At 37.3% G+C, this 23413-nt stretch overlaps 1 protein-coding gene across 1 annotated transcript in view; it reads right to left on the bottom strand.

Moving 5' to 3' along the window:
- The window catches only part of si:dkey-288a3.2 (protein phosphatase 1 regulatory subunit 37), a 54509-nt gene continuing 31096 nt past the window's right edge, over positions 1-23413 (bottom strand). Inside the window, exon 11 of the mRNA XM_051133290.1 lies at positions 1-1759. Coding sequence (XP_050989247.1) covers positions 1595-1759 — 165 coding nt within the window. The 3' untranslated portion in view covers positions 1-1594. The remainder of the gene's footprint in view (positions 1760-23413) is intronic.

The following is a 23413-nucleotide window of genomic DNA, read 5'->3' as shown; positions in this document are numbered from 1 at the left end:
AAAGTGTGACAACTAGCCCCAGTCTCCCCCTAAACAAAACTATATTTATATATCATAGAAAACAAGCCCCCAATAGCCTCCTGTCAATTGCAAGCAGGTGCTTATACTAACAACTGTCCAATTTCTTGGGCTCCGACTGAAAAATGTTTGACATTTTATCTTTGAGTACAGCCGTACACGCCGCATCATTCCCAGCGTCTGTGCATCTGTTCGCAACATCCTTACGATCAGGTTTCAAAGTCTGTTTGTTCCAGAGCCGGGGTGGGTTGAAGCTGGCTGGGCGATGTTCGGCAGCGGAGTTGGTGAGATGGAAGCCTTTGTTAAAAACATCAGGTAGAGCGTGGGGGGGGCTGTTGGCACAGCGGCGCTTGCCCCCATGCTGTTCTGTCAATCTGCCCCTGCCCCGTGCCGAGAGGAGGAGGGGGGCAGACACCAGGGGGGCCAATCCTCCATGAGACCCAAATCACGCCAGACGAGGAAAGATGGTCCCTGGCTAAATACAGTTATCCCCCCTCATCTGTCAATCAAGAAATCTTTGAGTAATTTGGGATTTGCCAAGAAAAGCATTCAAATCTCAGAGAGTGAGTACTGTAGTTTTTGATATGCAATGTGTGTGGAACAATTCACAATTCTGAATTGGCCTTTACATAATTATTCATTTTTTAAAATAAAAATATCGACAGCTTTATAGTTTTTGAAGAATTAATAGGTAAACACCATTAATTAGAAATAAATTAATGGCATGTGTTGGAGAAATTAAATCTAATTGATTAAAAAACACACAAGCCTATTTTTAAACACTATAATTACATAGAGAGTGAGGGAAACGGAAATTCAAATCAAATTTACAATCTCGCCGTTCAAACTCTCAGAAAGGTAGTTTTCCATTTACCAAACATATTCTTAATTACCTTGAATTTAAAGTTGCGCGGCAGATGGCGTTTAGTGCGAGTTCTACAAAAGACGCGCCTACAATTTCAGATGTAACACCTTTTCGTGTGCATCCACAACTTAAAGCGTAAGAAAAAGCGATTCGTCCTTTGTTGTTAGCTAGCGTCGAGTAGCGCATGTAAACTAAGACCCGCGCAGAGGTAAATCCCAGCTTCTTAAATTTAACATATGTTCTCCTTCCCACACATTGTGATTCTCTGCACCAGCAGTAAACGATACATGTGAGGGAGTTTGAGGCGCTCGCCGATGTCGTCTTGTCATCCAGACGACGATACGCTACATTAGCAGACGCAGGCAGGGAAGGGGCCTCATACACGAGTGTGAATATTAGGGGAGATGGAACCCGAGCAAACAGGATTTAGAGCACACCTCTGTATCAACACAGATTTAGTCAGCGTCACCCTCCGGGGACACGAGGAGAGATGGAGGGAGAGGCTTCTCTTCGTTTCGAGATGATTCACGTTGGGAGTGGGCTTGCAAAATTGCTTTATGGAAAGTGGAGGAAGCCTCGGCGGGAACATTAGGCAGGAAACAGCAGGAGGGCCACTGTTTCATTAGGGAGAGAGGCTTCGGCTTTATTACCAGGATTTGGAGTTTTATGGTTATCGTTATTTGCCATAGAATTATTATGCTTATATGTCTTCTAGTCGGCTGTTTGGGTGGGGAGAGGATGGGTGGTCTCGGCGCAGTCGGACGGGTCTGGAGAAGCAGGGCGCAGAGCCGTCCCCTTGGCCGTTGTCGCGTTCGCCGCACACAGATCGGAGATCCTGCATAGCAGCGTCTTCTGCGTTTCGACCAGGAAGTCCTCCTATGAACAGAAAGTGATAGAGTTGTAGCTTATTCATATTTAATGTGATACAGCCGTGTTTCTTCATCAGTGCTCCATCTGACATGACTTTGACATTAGCTTGTATGGAATTGACACGTGATGAGTGAAGAGTAGAAAAACAATCTCTCAATGGCATGTTCAATTTGGTAGCGATGAGTTAAAAATTGGGAAGCAAATTCATGGTTGGCTTGTGAGGTATGGCTTTAGTTGCTCACTTGCTCAGCGAAATTCAGTCATTCTAATAGGAATTCGAATTCAGAGTTTCAGTTGAGGGCAAAAAGTTTGTGGTCATTCAAGCTGGTCATGCGAATTGTTGCTCGGCAAAATTTTGAGGGTGAAATCCAGTCATTTTAATAGGAATTCGCAAGATCAGGAGTTTTGCATGAGAGCGTAAAAGTTTGGCACAATGATTTTGCTTATGTTTATGATTTTCTTTTAACATTTTCTATAGGAATTTACGCAGTCGAGAGTTTCATGTGAGGGCGGAAAATTTCAGCATGCAGATATCACTCATGTTCAAGTTTGTTATTCAAATCGTTCATTCAAAAATTCATGTTAACAATTTTTATAGGAATTAGTGCAATCAAGAGTTTCGTGTAAGGGCGAAACATTTCGGCACGCAGATTTCATTCATTCAGGTTCGTCATTCAAATCGTTGCTCAATGAAATCCCATCATTACAATAAGAATTTGCGTAATTGGGAGATGAGTGAGAGTAGAAAAGCGATCGCTCTGGTTGGCATGTTTAATTTAGTAGCGACGAGTTAAAAAAAAATGGGAAGCAAATAACGGTTGGCTTGTGAGGTAGGGCTTCAGTTGCAGTCACTTTTTAACCAATTTGTGTGGCAAACAAATTTCTGTTAACATTTCCTGTTGGAATTTGTGCAATCGAGAGTTTTGTGTTAGGTTGACTAAAAATTATGGTATGCAGATTTCGATCATGTTCAAGTTGGTCATGCCAGTTGTTGCTTAACTAAATCATTCCAATACGAATTTGTGCCTTGCGTGAGGATGAAAAAGTTTGGCATGCAGTTTTTGCAAACGTTTAAGTTGGTCATGCAAATTTGGAGAGTGAAATCCAGTATTTCCAATAGGAATAAACAAGATCAGGAATTTTGCATGAGGGTATAAAAGTTTGCCACACAAATTTGTGTTAACATTTTCTTTAGGAAATTGTCCAACTGAGAGTTTCATGTTGGGGCAAAAAATTTAGGCATGCAGATATTGCACATGTTCAAGTTGGTCATGTGTATTGTTGCTCAACGAAATCCCATCATTCCAATAGGAATTTGCATAAACGGGAGACAAGTGAGTGTAAAAACAAAATCGCTACTCTGGTTGACATGTTCAATTTGGTAGTAACAAGTTTCACAAAAAAAGGGAAGCAAATCACGGTTGGCTTGTGAGGCATGTTGGCAGTTCTAGTCAGCAATTTTTTACCGCTGCTTAGTGAAATTTTGCAGGCAAATTTAGTCATTCCAATAGGGATTCAAATCCAGAGTTTTAAGTGAGGGCAGGACAGACTTCGACGCACATTCAAGTTGGTCATGCAAATTATTTTTAGCTAAATTTTGAGGGTGAAATCCAGTCATTCCAGTAGGAATACGCAAGATCAGGAGTTTTACGTGAGAGCGTAAAAGTTTGCCACAACAATTCTGCTTATGTTCAAGAATTTCTGTTAACATTTTCTATAGGAATTTGTGCAGTTGAGAGTTTTGTCTGAGTTCAAAAAATTTTGGTATGCAGATATCGATCAAGTTGGTCATGCTAATCGTTGCTCAACGAAATTCCATTATTCCAATAGGAATATGTGCAATCGAGAGTTTTGCATAAGGGCAAAAAATTTGCAACACAGATTTCAAGCGATCTGAATTTCCTTTAACATTCTGAATAGGACCTCACACAGTTTGGAATTTCACGTGAGGGTGAAAAAGTTCACCATGCAGTTTTTGCTCACATTCAAGCTGCTCGGCAAAACTTTGAGGGTGAATTCCAGTCATTCCAATAGAAATTCGTAAGATCAGGAGTTGTGCGTAAGGGCGTAAAAGTTTGCGAAGCCAATTTTGCTTGCGTTTCGGTATTGCGATTTCACTCATGTTCAAATTGGTTATTCTAATCATTGCTCAATGAAATCCCATCATTCCAATAAGAATTTGTGTAATTAGGAGATGAGTGAGAGTAGAAAAACAATCGCTACTCTGACTGGCATGTTCAATTTGATAGCAAAGAGTTATAAAAAAAATGGGAAGCAAATCATGGTTGGCTTGTGAGGTACAGCTTTAGTTACAGTCACTTTCACCACTGCTCAGCGAAAGTTCCAGTCTGGGGATTCAAGTGGCGGCAGGACAGATTTCGTTCATGTTCAAGTTGGTCATGCTAATTTGAATTTGGTTATGCGAATCATTGCTCAACAAAATCCTGTCATCCCAATAGCAATCAGGGCAATCGTCAGTTTTGCGTGAGGGCAAAAAAGTTTGCAACACAGATTTCAAGCAATCTGAATTTCCTTTAACATTTTCAATAAGACCTTGCACAGTTGGGAGTTTCATGTAAGGGCGAAAAAGTTTTCCACACAGTTTTTGCTAATGTTCATGTTTGTCATGCAAATTGTTGCTCGGCAAAATTGTGAGGGTGAAATCCAGTCATTCCAATAGGAATACACAAGATCAGAAGCTGTAAAAGTTTGTCACACCAATTTTGCTCATGTTCAAAAATTTCTGTTAACATTTTCTTTTTTTTATTTTTGGCCTTTTTCATGCTTTTAAACAGACAGAACAGTAGAGAATGACAGAAAAGCATGGGGTGGAGAGTTAGGAATGGGATTGGCAAAGGACCATGAGTCAGGACTCTAACTCGGGTTGCCAGAGGTGCAGTTGCACAATATGTCAGTGCTCTAACCGCCAGAATGCAAAAAAGTTCGCAACAGATTTGAAGCAATTTGAATTTTCTTTAACATTTATAATAGGCACAATTGCACAACTGATATTTTCATGTGAGAGTGAAAAAGTTTGCTATGCATTTTTTGCCTATGTTCAAGTTGGTCATGTGAACTGAGGGTGAAATCCAGTCATTCCAATAGGAATTCGCATGATCAGGAGTTGTGCATGAGGGCATGAATGTTTGCCAGAATGATTTTGCTAGTGTTTAAGAATTTCTGTTAACATTTTCTGTAGGAATTTGTGCAATTGAGAGTTTTGATATAAAGATATTGATTATGTTCAAGTTGCTCATGCTAATCGTTACTCAATAAAATCCTTTCAATAGAACCTTGCACATTTGGGAATTTCGTGTGAGAACAAAAATGCTTGCAACACAGATTTCAAGCGATCTGAATTTCCTTTAATATTTTTAATACGACCTTGCACAGTTCGGAGTTTCATGTGAGGGCGAAAAAGTGCACCACACAGTTTTTGCTCACATTCAAGTTGGCCATGCAAATTCTTGATGCTGCACAACAGAAAGCTGCTTGGTTTGAAAAGGACTTCTGTGTGAGCACGGCTTCATACATCTCTGCGCTACTGACAATGGACCTTTTTTGCACATCAAATTTTGCTAATGTCACCGCACCTTTCCTCTTGATAAATTATCACCGGGATGATCAGGCCTCGCCGGTGTGATTCCTAACGGCAGCAAGGATAGGTCCTGCCTGGAAGCGGCGCCGTCTTGCGGTGCCAACCTTTCCGACCCCAGCGGAGCGCGGTGCTGCGGTGTACCGTGCAGGCTGCCCACCCTCCCTACCGGGCGGGCCGTCTGCAGCAGAGCAGTTAATAAAGAGATTGATTATCAGCCTGTCAGGAAGTGACAGTTGGACAGAGCCACTCCCCATGAATGACAGAGGGCACGCACCGCTCGCAGCAGCCAAGAGCGCCAGAACCAGCACCGCGCCACCAGCACCTCCGCACCGTGCCAACCTTGCTGCGGGGAGGAAGAGCCCCGCCGCGAGCACAGCCATCGCCTTCTGGAGCAGCAGCTACACGGCTGCTGACTTCACTTCCTGTGCCAGAGTCAGAGTTCAACGCCGCTGCCTGCAGCAGACTGACTGCCGGGCTCCGAGCAACATACGTGAATATTTTTATCTTGTTTCTTCAACTTCAGATACTTTTAAGTCAATGATACATTTTTAAACACAAATTAAGATATTTTTGATGAAATCCCAGAGCTTTCTGACCCTGCATAGACAGCAGTGCAACTACAATGTTTAAGGCCCAGAAAGGTAGTGAGGACATTGATAAAATAGTGACATCAGTGGTTCAACCTAAATTTTATGAAGCTACGAGAATACTTTTTGTGTGCCAACAAATGACTTTATTGAACAATTTCTTCTCTTCCGTGTCAGTTGTCTCACGTTCACAAGAGTACCACGACACACATACGACATGAGGGCAAGTAATTAATGGCCGAATTTTCTTTTTGGGTAAACTATCCGTCACATTTTTATTTATATGAAAGTCACATTAAAACTTTTTCCTTCCTTATTTTTACCTCTTCAAGTGACTAATATATAGACTTCATTGTTATATCCCTTCCCCAGTTTCAGATTTCCAAAGAATCATAAAAATATAAAATATTATATTATTAAAACTATGATTATCTAAAAAGATTTCAATATTTAAACATTTTAATGTTTAATCTAAATATCTTGTAGGGTTTTAAAGGTGTTTGAAACAAGTTTAGAGAGCTATTCGTAGTTCATACATATAGTTTATTCTAAATTTACATTTCACTGTAATATTGCATGTTATGATGTGTGTTATCAATGTTGATATTTATAATGTGTAGCGCTGACTTGCCAGACATGTGTTGTTATTAACTGCACACCTGACTTGGTTTATATAGTGTAACATCAATTTTCACAAAAACTTTAAACAGCACAACTGTTTTCAATATTGATAATAAAAATACATTTCTTAAGCACCAAATCATATTAAAATATTTTTTTTCAATGAGATGCAACATTCACACTAGAACAAAAACAAATTAAGCAAATATCTTGTTTCTTCAACTTCAGATACTTTTAGGTCAATGATTTTTAAAGAGATAGTTCACCCAAAAATTAATGTTATGTCCTTAAGTACTCACCCTTGTGTTGTTCCAAACCCATAAGACTTTCGTTCATCTTCAGAACACAAATTAATATATTTTTGATGAAATCCCAGAGCTTTCTGACCCTGCATAGACAGCAACGCAACTACAAAGTTCAAGGCCCAAAAAGGTAGTAACAACATCGATAAAATAGTCCATGTGACATCAGTGGTTCAACCTTAATTTTATTAAGCTACAAGAATACAACTTTATTAAACAATTTCTTCTTTTCCGTGTCAGTCGTCTCACGTTCACAAGAGTACCACGACACATGTACGACATGAGGGTGAGTAATTAATGGCAGAATTTTCATTTTTGGGTAAACTATCCTTGTAATAAAAGTCTACATTTTTATTTATATGAAAATTAAAACTTCTAAAACTTTTCCTTCCTTATTTTTAACTTTTCAGTTGACTTTTATATACAGACTTGTCTCAGTCACAGATTTCCAATGCATCATAAAAATATAAAACATTACATTTTAAAAACTATGATTATCTAAACAGATACACATAAACCATTTCAATATTTAAACATTTTAATGTTTAATCTGATTATCTGGTAAGGTTTTAAAAGTGTTTGATAAGTTTAGGGAGCTATTCATAGTTGATTCTAAGTTTACATTTCACTGCATGTTATGATGTGTGTTATCAATGTTGAAATTTATGTGTACACTGTAAAAAACAATTTGTTGAGTCAACTTAAAATAATTTGTAATCTGGCTGCCTTAAAATTTTAAATTCAGTCAATTCAAAAAGTTTATTCAACTTGAAATGTTAAATTATACTAAGTGACAACTTAGATATTTGAGTTGAATCAACTTAAAATTTTAAGGCAGCTGGGTTGACTAAAGTTGACTTATTTTGACTAAACTTATTTTAGTCGACTGAACTTAAAATTTTAAGGCAGCAGGGTAACAAATAATTTTAAGCTGACTCAACAAATTGTTTTTTTATTTTTTACAGTGTAGTGCTGACTTGCCAGATGTGTTGTTGACTGCACACCTGACTTTTTTACATAGTGTAACAAAAAAGTATCAAGATTTCCACAAAATATTAAACAGCACAACTGTTTTCAATATTGATAATAAGGAATTTCTTAAGCACCTGAAGGATCATGTGACACTGAAGACTCACGTAATGACTGCCAAATTTTATAATAAAATTTTAAAAGTTAGTTTAAATTGTAATAATACATTTCCAAATACTGTTTTTACTGCATTTTGGTCAAATAAATGCAGTCTATGTTAGCATAAAAGACTTCTTGGACAAAAAAAAAAAAATCAATTCAAATGTTTAAGCCTTGTGCTTGCATAAAAAATCATTCATGGCCAATAGATGTCAGTATAAAGTCCAAGAACATTATCACATCACATACAGTAGCACATTTTATTCAAGCGCACTTTCAATTGAAATTCTAGATTGTTACTTTTAATTAAAATAAATCAATGTTCTTGCATGGTTGATTTTAAACATATCCTCATTTAATTATGTTTATAATTCTGTTTGTTCTTTCTTTAGCTGATTATGTGTACGCTTCGATGTATAGTGACCTCCGCGAGTAAACATAACTGTTGACCCACTCTGCCTGTTGGACTAGATTGATTGTGGGACCATATGTTTCAATGCTCATGGATTAGCAACAGTGCATTAGAGAGGCAGAAGTGGCTTCCTTCTAATTAATGATTTAGCACCTCACAGGTACACACACACACACACACACATACACAGTCTACGCCTCATCCGGCCCTGCTTTGTCAGTCCCCCCGAATGAAGGGCTGTCTGCGCGCTGTGGCAATCTCGCGACTGACTTTGTTTGAAGTCACTCTTGTCTGTCTCTTCGCCGGTGCGCCTGTCTGTTGGCCGCGTCCCCCTTTTTTAATGAAACAGAAGCGTTAATAGAATCACTGGGAAAAGCAGGTGATAAAAGTCGATCCGTCGAGCGCGCCTGTATCCTGAGTTGCGAGCACACTGTTCAAACAGAGCATTGTTCAAAGACAATGCATGCAAAAGACACACGGGCTGCCGAAGGAATAAAAAAAAGAGAGAGGGAGAGAAAGGGAAACGGAAAAAAAGCTGCTCCCTGTCTTCAGCGAGATCAAAACAACTCCAAGGTAAAATATACAATGAAGGGCCCCCTGATCTGACCAGCATCTCAGATGAGAGGAGGATGCAGTCTTTTCTGACACGTTACAGAGGGAGCGAGAGAGAGACGGAAAGCAAAATAAAGAGGCCTCACAAAAGTTTGAGATATTCAGGCCTTATGAATGCATTCATGGAACGTCGTACATGCATTACAAATGTCAAATTAACGCCCGCTTGAGCCGAAATGATATTCCAAGCATATGAAATGACCTGAAAAACATCCGAAATGGGAGGTAAACGCGCTCGACTCGCTTCATTTCAGCCCTAATAAAGATATCGCATCCTGACCTGACAATACAAATGAATTTCGGTCACATTCCGAGGCACGTTTTGAAAACGTCACTCCGGGATATTTGCGATCGAGTGGTTTTTTCACATCGACAGAGCGAGCTGTCATTTTATCATTGCGGGAAAAACAGAAGTCTCTTTCACACTTCATTGGCCATCGCGGAGATCAATACGGGCGACGGTAAGAGGAATATCAACCGGGGATGGTGCACAAGTATTTGTAGAAATGGCACCGGGGAGAACGAAACGAAAAAAGAGGAGGAGTGAAGCTGCGTTCGAAGGCGACACAGATGGACAAGAGCCTTTATGGTGGCGGCTCCTGCTGGCATGGTGCCACCAGCCCCAGACTCCCTTTGTTTGCCAGGCTACTAAACTAATAGAGATAAAAGCAGGTTCCCGCTGGCCAGGAATTATAAAGTCATTAACGAATACAAATAAGGCTGAGAACGAAGGGGCAAGGAGAGGAGGCTTTCTCAGACCAGCTGAGTCTGAGAGGAGGGAAGCGGTTTGGGGAATCTGTCCGAGGTTGGACGTCTCCGAGTGTGTAAACAACCCCGATTTTCACTTCTACTGTTTGATGGTCTCCAAAAACATGGGCTGTCCTGCAGTGTGACATGATACAACAGCATTTTCACTAATTATAGGACATGCATATATGTTTTTATAATGAGCAATGCGACTTGAGAGATTATAGGGAGTATTTATATATTCTAACTTTATAGCCATTTTAAAAATGTAAAAAAAAAAAAAAAAAAAAGTGGGTTAAAATGTTTTGTAAAAAATTATTAACATTAATAAAAAATAATAATTTATCTAGCAGCTATCTATTATTTTCGCTAATTGTTGTACATGTATATATATACACATTTATAATAGGGCTGTCAGTGGATTAAAAGTTTTAATCTAATTATTTACATGATGTTTCGATTAATTAATCTAATTAATCGCAAAAATAAATTTGACTGTAAAAATGCCCACAAAAGATTATATAAAACTATTTTTGAGTTAAATGAGAAAGTATCAAGTAGACATTACAAATTGCAGCTTTAAAAATACATATCTTATTTGATTTTTTACACATAAACATTTAGGCTGCAATGGTATAATGTAAACTATGGAACATAAGGGAAGATAATTTGAGAAACGCCTCAGTATTTTTTGTTCATGCATTGAAAGTCATTGGTATCCAAAACGTACAGGTCTGGGGGCGGGGCTAGTGCACTAACTGCGTTAAAATAATTTAATCGCGTTATTTTTTCATAATTAACTAAGTTTACGCATTAAACTATTTTTATTTTTTAAAAGGTGTAATACATTCAATCTATCCATCTATCCACCTTATATAATTGCATGTAGCTATTATAAAAAAGTGAGTAAAATTTTAGAAAATTGCTTAAAAATGATCATGGATGTGTCAGATTCCCATACACTGTATATTACAGCAAAATCTAAACAAAATTATCTAGCAATCATAGCAATTTCTCTTTTATATCAGATAGATTAGTATATATCAGTACATGCACAGCATTTTGTTTCATTGTCTGTTCAAACAGGCATTCGTTTCTATTTTTCCCCCTAAAATCTTTTAATTTCCTCTCTCCTTTTATCTGCACAATAGATCCTCAGCATGTCTTCCCTTCCCTCGTGTAATCTCAATATTATTTAAGGTAGCCATTGCACAATGGCTGTGAAAATGGGAGTCATTTAAGCCCTTCTCCCCAAGCAGTGGTCTTGGCAACTAAACTAGCTCATTTGTTCACTCTGCATTCCCTTGGACAGCCTTATAAATGGAGGCACTATCCAATTATTACAGGGGATAAAACTAGAGCTCCAGCAAACCATAGCAGAATCTATTACCAGCGAGAGTTTGTGTGTGTGTGTGCGTGTGTGTGAAAGAGAAAGGCTGTGCCCATATGCCTCAAAAACTACTCCACACAGGGCAGGTGACACATCACCGAAACCTAAACACATGAATATTCGTCAACCTTGACGGCAACATGTTCGCTTATGATGTATTGCAATAAATCACAGTGACGCTTAATCTTTAGTTTACCTTAAATGTTGCGGTTTGGTTTGTTTTTAATCCTAAAATGATTCTCATATAACAGCGTGGAAGTTGATGCACAACTGGTTTAATATGATACATGGCCCTGGTTGACAAAACCAGTCATAAGGGTCAATTTTTGGAAATTGAGATTTATACGTTAAACATTGAAAATGTAGAATCTGAGGGTGCAAAATATCTAAATAATGAGATGATCACCTTTAAAGTTGTCCGGTTTAAGTTCAAAGCAATGCATATTACTATTTACGGTAGGAAATTTATAAAATATCTTCATGGAACATGATCTTTACTTAATATCCTAATAATTTTTGGCATTAAAGAAAACCTTTGACCCATAGAATGTGTTTTTGGCTATTGCTACAAATATACCCCGTGCTACTTAAGGCTGGTTTTGTGGTCCAGGGTCACATATTTGTCATCTTTCGGGATATACATGTTATATGTTTGGGATTGGATATGGAATCATTGCATATTTGTATGAAGCTGGCTTTAAGTTGATATTCGATGATGAAAAAGGGTTACTTCAGAAACTCTCTGATAATTGGCTTCTTAAAAGCATCTCATTTTTAACAATGTCACTGTGGCTGGTGGATGACAATTAATCTGTTTTCCAGTGTTTTCTTGGCATCTGTGCCAATTACTTTATATGCTAATATATGTAAATTACTCAGCATTTGAGGTGCCAGTAAAAACTATGCTTGTATTGTATATTATTTTTAATTTGTGCAATACAATTTAAGTCTATTTTCAAAAACACTATTTTAAATCTTAAATAAACAGTTTTTAAATACATTTTAGGATGGGAAAATAACAATTAAATACATTAGTAAAACTAATACAGCTTGAGTGTGGTTTAACACTTTTCAAATAATCATTTCAGACAACGCAAACAGCTAACGCTCTGCAACAGAAAGAATCTTTGAAACAATCGGACTTGCTTGCATCATTTCTTTGTTTACCACTGTGACAATGAGAATTAGTCACTCCACGTACGAACGCAGCGCCAAACACATTTATTTCTCACTCGAGCAGTCAAACTGCATTTTTACACTCACCATACATCCTATTTAAGTGCGTCCTGGATTTTGTATTTGTCATTGTGTCGGCACATTAATATTTTTTCTATTTCTTTTCTTTTTTTTTTCCCCTTCTCCGTTAGTGGGAAAGAGGATAATGACTTCACCGCTAAGTAAATGTTAATGAATGCACTTCGCCATCTGACTAGGTCTTTTCTCTTAACATAAATAGCTATAATTACCAACATATTCTCTCTCGCTCGCTCTATCTCTCTCTTTCTCCCTCACACACACATGCACATACACACACACACACACACACTCTATGACCTGCATCAAAAGTGTGCTCTCCATTGTCCTGCGTTAAGTTCAGCTGCTTCTCATATTTGAAGGTAGATGTCACTGTTGCACACTAAATGGATCTGTAAACTTCAGGCTGAGAGATGATGGATGTTTAATGTTGGGTAAATAAGTATAAGACATTTAAAAAAAAAAAAAAACAATTGTGATCTAAGAAATATATTAGATAGATGGACATAACTATGTTTACGAATGTAAGCTGTATTTTAAAATACAAATTTTTTTCAAGTTTTAAATTCATGAAAATACAAATTTACCAGACACCAGACTTTGAACGAAATATTTTAGCTGCATTAATGAACTGTTTTATCTAATCTTTTGCTTGCAAATTAAGGTTTGAAATTCATTATTAATTTATTTAAATCTGTATCCTATTTGCTATTATCAGCGAATCATCAATTAAATCAGTGTTTTAAATAAATAAAAGCTGCAATAAAAGCGCATGCTTATTAATTTCTTCCACCAGTTTATCAATAATCATTCTCTCTTTCGTAAGAAACTTTGCAACTACTACGCATTCATAAATGCTGATGTGCTGCCCCAAGCCTAGTTATGCAACATTAAAAACAAAAATCATAAATATTTTGAGTCTGTGCAAGACTGATAGATTGAAATTATCCATTTCTTGTTTTACATTTGTGTGAAACTGCAAAAACAATTATTCGATTTAGCTTAACAACACATTTTCATAATTGCCACGTATTACTCATGAGGAGTACAATGAATGCGCAATCTGATAATTATAATAAGCGCACTCATATTGGAAGTGCATCAGGCGAATGTGACATTGTGTCAAAATAAAGTTACAGCACTAAAGACGAGTGGCTGAGTTCTGCACATCATCATAAACATATTCAAACACACTCACACACGGTGAATCATCTGAATATATATCTCCTGTGTGAGTGCGGCGGAGGACGGCAGCCAGCTCCGCGATCCGCAGCTCTCCTGGCTGATTCAAAAATGTATCTTTCAGGCGTTTATTATCAATTTGACTTTATCTTCTCTTTACCAGAGGTGTGAAATCTCAACCTCATACGTGTAATTAAGGTGGGCCGCGGTGCTTAAGAGAGGCTTGATTTGAAGCGATTACCAGAGGCGAGAGCTGAAAAGTACACCGCTGTGACCTCAGGGGCAGTCTGGAGAGCTGCTGGCTGAAGCCACGGCTAATTTAATTGATCTCCTCAGCTTTACATTTAAATATCATCACAGTGGCGATGAGCCGCAGATAGGCTTTGTTCTCGCGTGTGGCTGAGGAGAGATTATTCGCCGTGCAGATCTGACCTGATGGCTTCCCTCCCCACTAAACTCTTCTGTTTGTTCAGCCTAAAAGCGCGCGAGACATCGATCCGCCCGTTTGCAAAGATGCAGCTGGGTGATAGTAGTTTTGAACTGTTGTTGCTACACATGCCAATATGAATGTCACAGTGATGTGCTATAAAAACATGGCTTGTCCTGCGTCGTGACATGAGTCCAAACAGCATTTTCTTTTGAATTTTAGATGTTTTATGAATGAATGATGTGACATGAGATGTTTTAAAAAAAAATGGAATAAATTGTAAAAAAATCTAATTTATCCATATTATTTATTTATTTATATATATATATATATATATATATATATCTACACACACAATCTAACAATCTATCTACACACACACACACACACTCACACCTTTCAGGCCCAAACAAAAAAGTCAAATAAATTATCATTTGTTTGGGTTTTTTTTTTACATTTTGTATTGAACTGTGTATATATAGTTGTATTTATATATTTAATAGATAGATTAGATTAAAAAAAAAAATTGAAAAAAAAAAAAAAACAGAAAAATAGAAAATTGTTTAAAAACATTTGTAATTTTTTTAAATTTTTTAAAATTATTTTTAAATATAAAAATGTAGAATTATAAAAAATGTACAATGAATTATTTCAAGCAATTATAATGAGTATTCCCTTAAAATTATATATTTTTCAAATTAAATTAAATATTATAATATATAATATTATTATTATTATTATTATTATTATTATAATTAAATATTTATTACATTTATTAATTTATCTTTTAAATATGTAAACATTATTACATATATACAGACACATAAATTATATTTTTAAAAAATAACATTAAATATTAAATACTTTTAAAGTAAAATTAAATATTTATTTGATTAATGTATCTATTAATTATATAAATACTATTACTATATATATGCACACTATTAAATAAAAATGTTAAATAAATAATAATAATAAATAATATTTAAAAAAAAATGTACAAATAATAAATAAATAACAATAATAATAATCTTGCTTATTCAGCCTAAAAAACATCGATCTGCCGCTTGGAAAGATGCAGTTGGTTGGTAGTAGTTTTGAACTGTTGTTGCTACAAGTGCAAATACTATTGTCATTCTAAAAGAAGGATTGTGTGAACAAAAAAAAAAGAAAAAAAAAAGAGGCTCAAGAAGCATGCTACTGCCTTTAAATTTAAAAACAGAAATGAAACAGTGCCTCTGATTCAAAGTGCATTTCCCTCTGCTCAACTATGACAGTAACATCTAATCATTCAAAGGTAGAAGGCACTGAAATTCCACATTAGAAGAAAGAGAGAGAAATTTAATAAAAGGACCAAGACAGAAAAGAAAGGAGAGAGGAAAACAGACACCGCCGCCCGCGCTTAGCCCGTGTGTCGCTGGGCGTCCTCTTCGCCGGTCTTGCCTGTGCTGATTTTAATGAGTCATTTCGATGCACGCTATGAAGATTAGGTGCCGGTGACGGCACTGCGCCATCTGTAAGGTAGCCGAGCGGTCACAGTAATCCATCTCACGCTCTCTGTCGAGAGTACAGAGACGATGGGACAAGGTCACCACAGGTGGAACCGTTAACGCAGTGTCAGAACATGGACCGGAAACCTCTTCCGAGAAGCCCTTTTCAAAACCTACAGGAGATTTGTTTTTATTTACCCTGTGGCGACCGCGCTCGAGATCAAAGATGAAAAACGAAGCGCTTTTCTTTCTTTCTGAATCATTGTGCATCCATTTAGGGTCTGGGTGACCGGTTATGAGAAAATGTTATGAAAAGTTGCAGCTTGAATTCCTTTCAAAGCGCTAAACTAAGCCTCAATGTATATATGGAGTGTTTTTTAGTCGCTAAGTGGTGTCAAGGATCTTTGAGCAAGCTGTAAATCAAGGGTGCACCTTGGCTATTTACAGCAAATTATACAGCATGAATGATTCAGTGATTAGAAACATTCTGGCATTCATTACTTTCGCAAGGTCTGAAGGACTTAAACACTGCTAGCTCTTCACACTGTACTAATGCCCAAAACCTTGAGAGACACGGAGTGAATCACAGGAACGAATTTATTTCAAATATGTGCTCAGAGGGATATTAATAACACTTGAGATTTCAGATCATCCTTATTAGAAAGCGCTCAAGTTTTTGTTAGCAAGACGGTTGCTAAGCTTGCTTTTAGACTGACTGTTTCCTAATGTGGATGTGTCAAAGAAAAAGTCACTTTTACCCGCCTGTGTGCATGCACTCCAAGTGGAAGGTTATTATTTTATTTTTTTCTCTTTTTTTTTTACAGCTGTGATTAAAAACATGAGGAACAAGGTAAGACAACAGTGGAAGGAGACGAAACCCTGACTGTCTGCGTAAATGCATATAAATTGCTGCTGATGAGGTCTTTACTGGGACGGTGTTTATCTCGTAATACCTCTAGTTTTAAAACAGCACACTGTCCCCGCTCTTCAGGTGTTCATTTGAATAGACCGAGCTGAATGAGTCTTTCTGTAATTGATCCCTGGGGGACGGAGACGTCTAGGCCCACCGAATCCACATTTCCCCCAATTACGGATGCCATCGTGCTCCCAAAAACAGAATCAGAGCGCACATCACAGTCTGAACCTCAGTGCCACTGACACGACCTTATAAACACTAGCTGCTTTCACATGTATATACTTCTTATATAAAGAAGTATATTTGTACATGCGTTTATACTTATACAATGCATTCATATAAAACATTGGTTAAATAATACATAGAATTTTGTAGTTTATGTACATCATTTAAAAGTTTGTAGTTGGAAAGTCCTTTTTTAAAGTCTCATACTCAACAAGGCTGCATTTATTTGATGAAATATAAATTGAAAACTAATACTGTGAAGTATTAATACAATTCAAAAGAACAGTTTGTATTTAAAGATATTTAAAAATATAATTTCTTTCTATGATGGCAAAGCTGAACTTTTAGCAGGCATTACTCCAATCTTTAGTGTCAAAAGTCATTCTAATATGCTGATTTGGTGCTTGAGAATTGTGTATTTTTCAATCACGGTTGAAAACCGTGATACTTTTTCAGGGCTTTTTTTTGGCTGAATATAAAGTTCAAAAGAACAGCATTTATTTTTTTTTTTACGGCTACCGCTAACGATTATTTTGGTAAACGAGTAATCGGTCGATTATTCTGACGATTAATCGAGTAATTGGATAGTTATAATCATAATTAATTTTTGTGAGATAATAAAAAAATAGACCTAAGCAAACAATAGCCTTTAACATTGCTTGGAATACATATATAATAGCACTGAAGTGTTAATAAACCTGCATCACATATATTTATTTAATCATAGCGTTTGTGAAATTACAATAACATTATGCTTTATTATGATTTTAAATAGGTTTAATACATCATGCAGCTTTGGAAAACAGTCTAATAATGTGTTGCATAAATTTTTCGTCCATGAAATGCGCCACTTCTGGTATTTTGCCAGTTACTCGACACTGGAAAAATGCAATCGAGGATTTTTTTAAATCAGGTACTTGAATTTAATCGAGAAATCGTGACAGCTCTAATTTCAATTTTTTTCTACTTTTACAGCTACTTTTGACCAATTTAATACATTCTTTCCGAATAAAAATATTGATTTTAAAGTATTAATTTTGTGTACGTTATTACAAATTGTTAGTGCTATATATATACACACACAAATTAATTAGATACAAGTATAATTATGGATTGTTAATTGTAAGTATAGCAAATATTCAATAAATAAATAAATTTACAAGTACGATTAAAGGCACAATATGTAAGTTTTTTTAAATTAAAATATCCAAAACTTCAACTTCAAAATCGTCCGACATTGCTGCAGAGGTACTGATGCAGTGTTCACAAAGTGAACATGCAAAGAAGGTCAAACGCCCTATACAAAAAAAAAAAACGTTGGAAAATTAGATGAGAGTTTTTCAACATACCCTAACTGTCAAGAACCGGAACACACAGAGTTCACGCAGAGCTAGACAAGATGAGAATTTGAGGTTAAAACGTATATAAATTGTATTTTTTTTTTAGAAAATAACCGTTTTGCTAGATAAGACCCTTCTTCCTCGGCTGGGATTGTTTAGAGCCATCTGAAGTTGCATTTAAACTGCATTTTGGATGTTCAAACTCAGGGGCACCATAGAAGTCCATTATATGGAGAGAAATCCTGAAATGCTTTTCTCAAAAAAACTGAATTTCTTTACTACTGAAGAAAGAAAGACATGAACATCTTGGATGGCAAGAGGGTGAGTACATTATCTGTAAATTTTTGTTCTGTAAGTGAACTACTCCTTTAATTCATTTAATTTCAACAAATCTTTAACACAGTAAATCGTTCATCCCATCGGATTGGATCGGCTTTGGGAATGAAGACGACAGCTCTCATGACTCCATACTTAATCACGGCAATCAAACTACGCCTTTGTTTCTTTGTTTGTTTTGAATATGCGCCCTCTAGCGCCGAAAATTACATACTGTGGCTTTAAATTAGGTGAATTATGCAGAAATAAACTTGCAGTAATATAGTGTGGTGAATTGACTGCGTATGGATTATGTTAAGACATATACATTCCCATAATTTGAATTGACTTAATATGGCCAAATATACTGTGAGGACTGTGAGCTAAGAGCGCTACAGTGCGACATGTAGTCAGTGTTGACTACAGTGTTGATGTAGACACTGGGTGAAAACAGCAACACTAAAGTAGCACTGAACACACCACAAAATATGTCTCTCTGTATCTTTTTTCTCCATCTGCCAATGTTTAAATGACAGCTAACCGTGCGCTTAGTGAATGAGTATGTAGGCTTGCACTGGACGACAGGAAAATAGAAAACAGCATGTGTGGATTTCTGACTGGAGGTCAGTCAGACAGAGGCAGGACTTCCAGGTATAAATATAATTCACCTTCCCGTTCCACTGCAGCCACTGAACTGCTCTTCACAGAAGTCAGAACAGAGACCATCTTTCAAAAGTCCCTTCAAAAGTTCTTATACAGGAGGCAAAGGGATTTTTTTCCCTCCAAGACCGAAGCTTTAAAAATAAAACCAGAAGCCCTTGCTGACACTCGTCGCAGAGTCTTGCAAATAGACTCCCAATAAAATAAAAAAGCAAAACATATTCAAACCACCGATAACATATAAAAAATAAACAACCTGATGTTGGGCATGTGCAAGGAGTGTTTGGAGGGCATTATTGTCTGTAGGACATGGCAGCCGTACTCGGTTCAGGCCCAAAGCTGTGGTGATGGAGTGGCTGTGAGTTAATTACTGATTACCTCTGGGGCCATTCACCTGTGAGCCCATCATTACCTCACACCCACGCCAAGCAGGTGCCATCCCTGGTTGTCCGCCACGCTTGTCTACTGTGGCATGATTCCCTGGCCTGGGCCTAAAACCCTTTCACAGGAACTGCAGGGGCACATGGCACAGCTCAATCCTCAACATCTAGTGCTATCCGGCCAGAGGTCAACCTCTCCTTTCTCCCCCCCTCTCCGTTGGATCTGGAGCTCAGTCTCTGGCCTGGCCTGAGGACACGGGCAAGGAAACAGCTGGCCTACGCCTGCCCGCTTGGACATGGCAGCTCTAGAGCATCTATAGTGGTGCCCACCACACCAGCTGATCCTCTCCCAGGGTCCCTGTCACGATGATGTCTTCATCGCTAACCGGAGCAGACGCCCGCTCCTGGCAGCAACTGGAGGTGACAACAAATCCAATTATCTCCCCTCCATGGAGCCCAGGCAGCCCATGCCGGTGTGACAGAGACGAGGACGGGGATAGGCAATGCCCTGCCCACTCCATCCCACCCCTCCCTCTGATTTTAGTGGGCAAACACACTGACTACTGCCCTATCACTCCAGTCACAGGGACCAGAGGACAAACAGAGGGCTCCTGTGGTCTGCGCAAGAAAAAACACAAAGAAACAGAGACAGAGAGATCAAGACAGACAGACGAACAGAAATGGTATACAGATAGACAGGCGCATACATATAGATATACAGACAGACTGTATATATACACTAGATTGAGCGATAGAATGCTAGAATGAACGAATAGAATGAACAGACAAATAAATAGAACAGATACAGTAGAATGAATTAACAGACATATAGATAGATCCATTGTAGATAGACAGATCTATTTTGTAATCCTGCCATCGGTCATGGTGGCTTGTCATTGACACACTTGTCCCACTATATGGATATATATAAGTCAGAACTGACTTAATGCATGCTGTGCACAAACCTGATTTGTGATGAGTGTTTTCAGGTGACACGTCCTGAGTTAACCTGTATAAACCAATTAAATATCCATACACAAAATGAGCTTACACTGGAAGCATTAGAGGTGTGTTAAATGCATATTTAGGAAACAAGTATTGATTGTTTATCAGTGTTTATAGGTCATCTTCACCTCTGATGATTAGCCAGAGAAAGAGAGCGAGGTGAAGTGAGAAAGAAGGCACTATAGGACTAGTATAAAGAGCTAAGGGGGCACAACTATTACAAAATCAGTGTTTTTCTTAATATTGTCAATCATTAACTCTTTCCCCGCCATTGACAAGATATCTTGTCAATTAAGAGACAACGCTTCCCCGCCACTGACAAGCTTTTACGGCAATCCGCGTTCTGTGTATTACAGTAGAGAAAGCCCTGGCCGGGTCTTCCAGGTGTGAATACAAGACGATTGGCATCAATGGAAAAATCAGAGAAAATGTAGATCATATCACATATAATAATGAAGAGGTATATATCTAAACAGACACTGGAGGTGTTGATGGACTCAAACTCCGATCACTCATGTTTTAACCATTTTGAATCTGATCAGAACGAAGTAGTCAGTGAGGGAGATGCCTTTATAACACTGAAACTTATAGTTGTGTCGTAGACAGACAGATAACCCGTCGATTGGAATATGTATATGTATGCATGTTTGTATATATGTGTGTGTTATCTATATATGTATATATATGAGTGTGTGTGCATGTGTTGTGTATTTATATATACATACATAAACGTATATCTTTGTATGTGTGTGTGTGCGTGTGTGTGTATACAAACATATGTATGGGTGTGTGTATATACATATTATATATATATATATATATATATATATATATAGAATATGTATTTGTGTATGTGTGTGTCTGCTTGTTGAATGCAATTTCAATTATTCATATAATTATTTACAGGTGAAAGAATATGACATCTGAATGTATTTTGCTTGAAAATGAACTGCTTTGATAAAAAATACATTTTTCTGTTTTTTGTCCAAAATGTTGCATTTCTGATGAAAACTATCTGCATTTAAGTAATGATAAAACATGAACACATGAAGATAGAATAAAATAGTTCGGATCAAGCTCGGATCTTTATTTTGATACATAATATGTTCATATTAATATTCTGAGGGTCATCAAATTTAGGTGAAAATCACCAAAAATGCTGGCGGTGGCTGGCAACTTAAAAAAAAAAAAAAAAAAAAAAACTAGCCGGGAAAGAGTTAATTTTGACTAACAGAAATAACATTAAAATACTTTTATGTCCTCACCCTGTGTATTGGTGCATATTGTTTAGTGCAGAAGGGAATCACTTGAATGACAAGTAACCAAACTATGATTCATCAGCAAATTTGTTCAAAACACCGATTCATTCATAATCGAAAAACCCACTACTGAGATGCAAAACAACTAAATGATCTCAGACGAGTCATTGAATTAATTACTTTATGTGTGTGTGTTTTTGTGACATATCAGGACACGAATTTGTATAATGACATGGGTATGACATAGGTATTACAAGGAGAGCGTGACTTATGAGGACATTGTCCCATGTCCCCATTTTTCAAAAGGCTTATAAAATCATACAGAATGAGCTTTTTTGAGAAAGTAAAAATGTGCAGAGTTTCCTGTGGGGGCTAGGTTTAGGTGTAGGATTGGTGTAGGGCGATAGAAAATATGCTTTGTACAGTATAAAAACCAGAGGTGGGACCAAGACATAGTTTTGCAAGTCACAAGTCAGTCTCGAGTCCCTGCAAGTCTCGAGTCAAGTCCCGAGTCAAGACAGACAAGTCCCAAGTCAAGTCCCGAGTCCAGACGGGCAAGTCCAAGTCGAGTTACAAGTTCTTAACTTTAAGCTTCAAGTACATGCTTTAAACAACATGAGTTTACATTTTTGAGTGAACTACTTCTATAGACTTGTATTGCAAATCATTTGGTCACTCTCAAACAAGTCATTGAATCAATTACTGAACTGATTTGTTCAACAACTATTCATTGAGGAACAAGACATGTTACTTGTGTGTGTTTGTGTGGTTGCTGAACAGAAGACAAAAAAAGTTCTATGAGTCTGGAACAACATGAGTTTTAAAGTTTGAATGAACTACTTCTATTGACTTCTATTGCAAATCATTCAATCGTCCTCAAACAAGTCATTAAATCAATTACCCAACAGATTTGTTCAACAATACCTATTCATTTAGGAATAAAATGTCACTTGTAGACATGAGGCTGTTCCAGGTTTAGTGAGTTCATTGAAATGATTCATTCAAAAACACTGACTCATTCAGGAACTAAACACCATTAATATGTCTTGCCTGCAGAGATGCAACAGCTGATTGTGCTTTGCTGAGTCACTGAACTGTTCATTTAAATTATTTGTTTAAAACTCTGATTCATTAAATGCGACTGCTGCGTGTTGCTCTGAGACGCTCAAGGGTGTGTTGGTCACTGTTGCTTCATTTAAAACAATTTTCAAAGTAGTGAGGTACTCATTATTAACTTAATGGTTATTATTGAATTTTTGCTTAAATAGCAATAGCCAGAAAACATGACTTTACAAAGTCCATCACTAAAAGACAAGACAACAGTTCAGATAGGCCCTCATAGTAGCATGAAAAACAAAATGGTTAACCTAGTAAACCCTTAATCTTGCTTATTAGGACTGGTTGTTGCAGGTCTAAAGGCCTACCAATAATTTAAAAATCAAAAATATCTGTGATAGGTCACAACGCTCAAACATTCAAGCAAAAAAAGTTGAAAAAACAAATAGACAGCTGAGTGCTGCACACTTACACTACTTGCAAAGATGACCTAATAGATCATGCATATTCATATGCAGATCATGCCACTGCAGTCCTGTTAATTTGAAAAGGAAAAAAAGATTCTGGCTGAAGCCCTCTGATAAAGGCAGTGACTCACAGGTTTCATGATATTCAGATGAGCCTTCACTGTGGGTGACTGGTGACTCAGGGCGCTTGAGCATGGAGTTGGAGGACATGCCCAGAGGGAGATTCTGAAATTCTGATGGACCAACTCATCCAATGGGCCATTTCTAGTGGAGTAGAGGGAAAAGAT

Source organism: Labeo rohita, chromosome 17, assembly GCF_022985175.1.
Source record: "Labeo rohita strain BAU-BD-2019 chromosome 17, IGBB_LRoh.1.0, whole genome shotgun sequence".
Lineage (NCBI taxonomy): Eukaryota > Metazoa > Chordata > Actinopteri > Cypriniformes > Cyprinidae > Labeo > Labeo rohita.
This window is presented reverse-complemented; position numbering and strand designations above follow the sequence as displayed.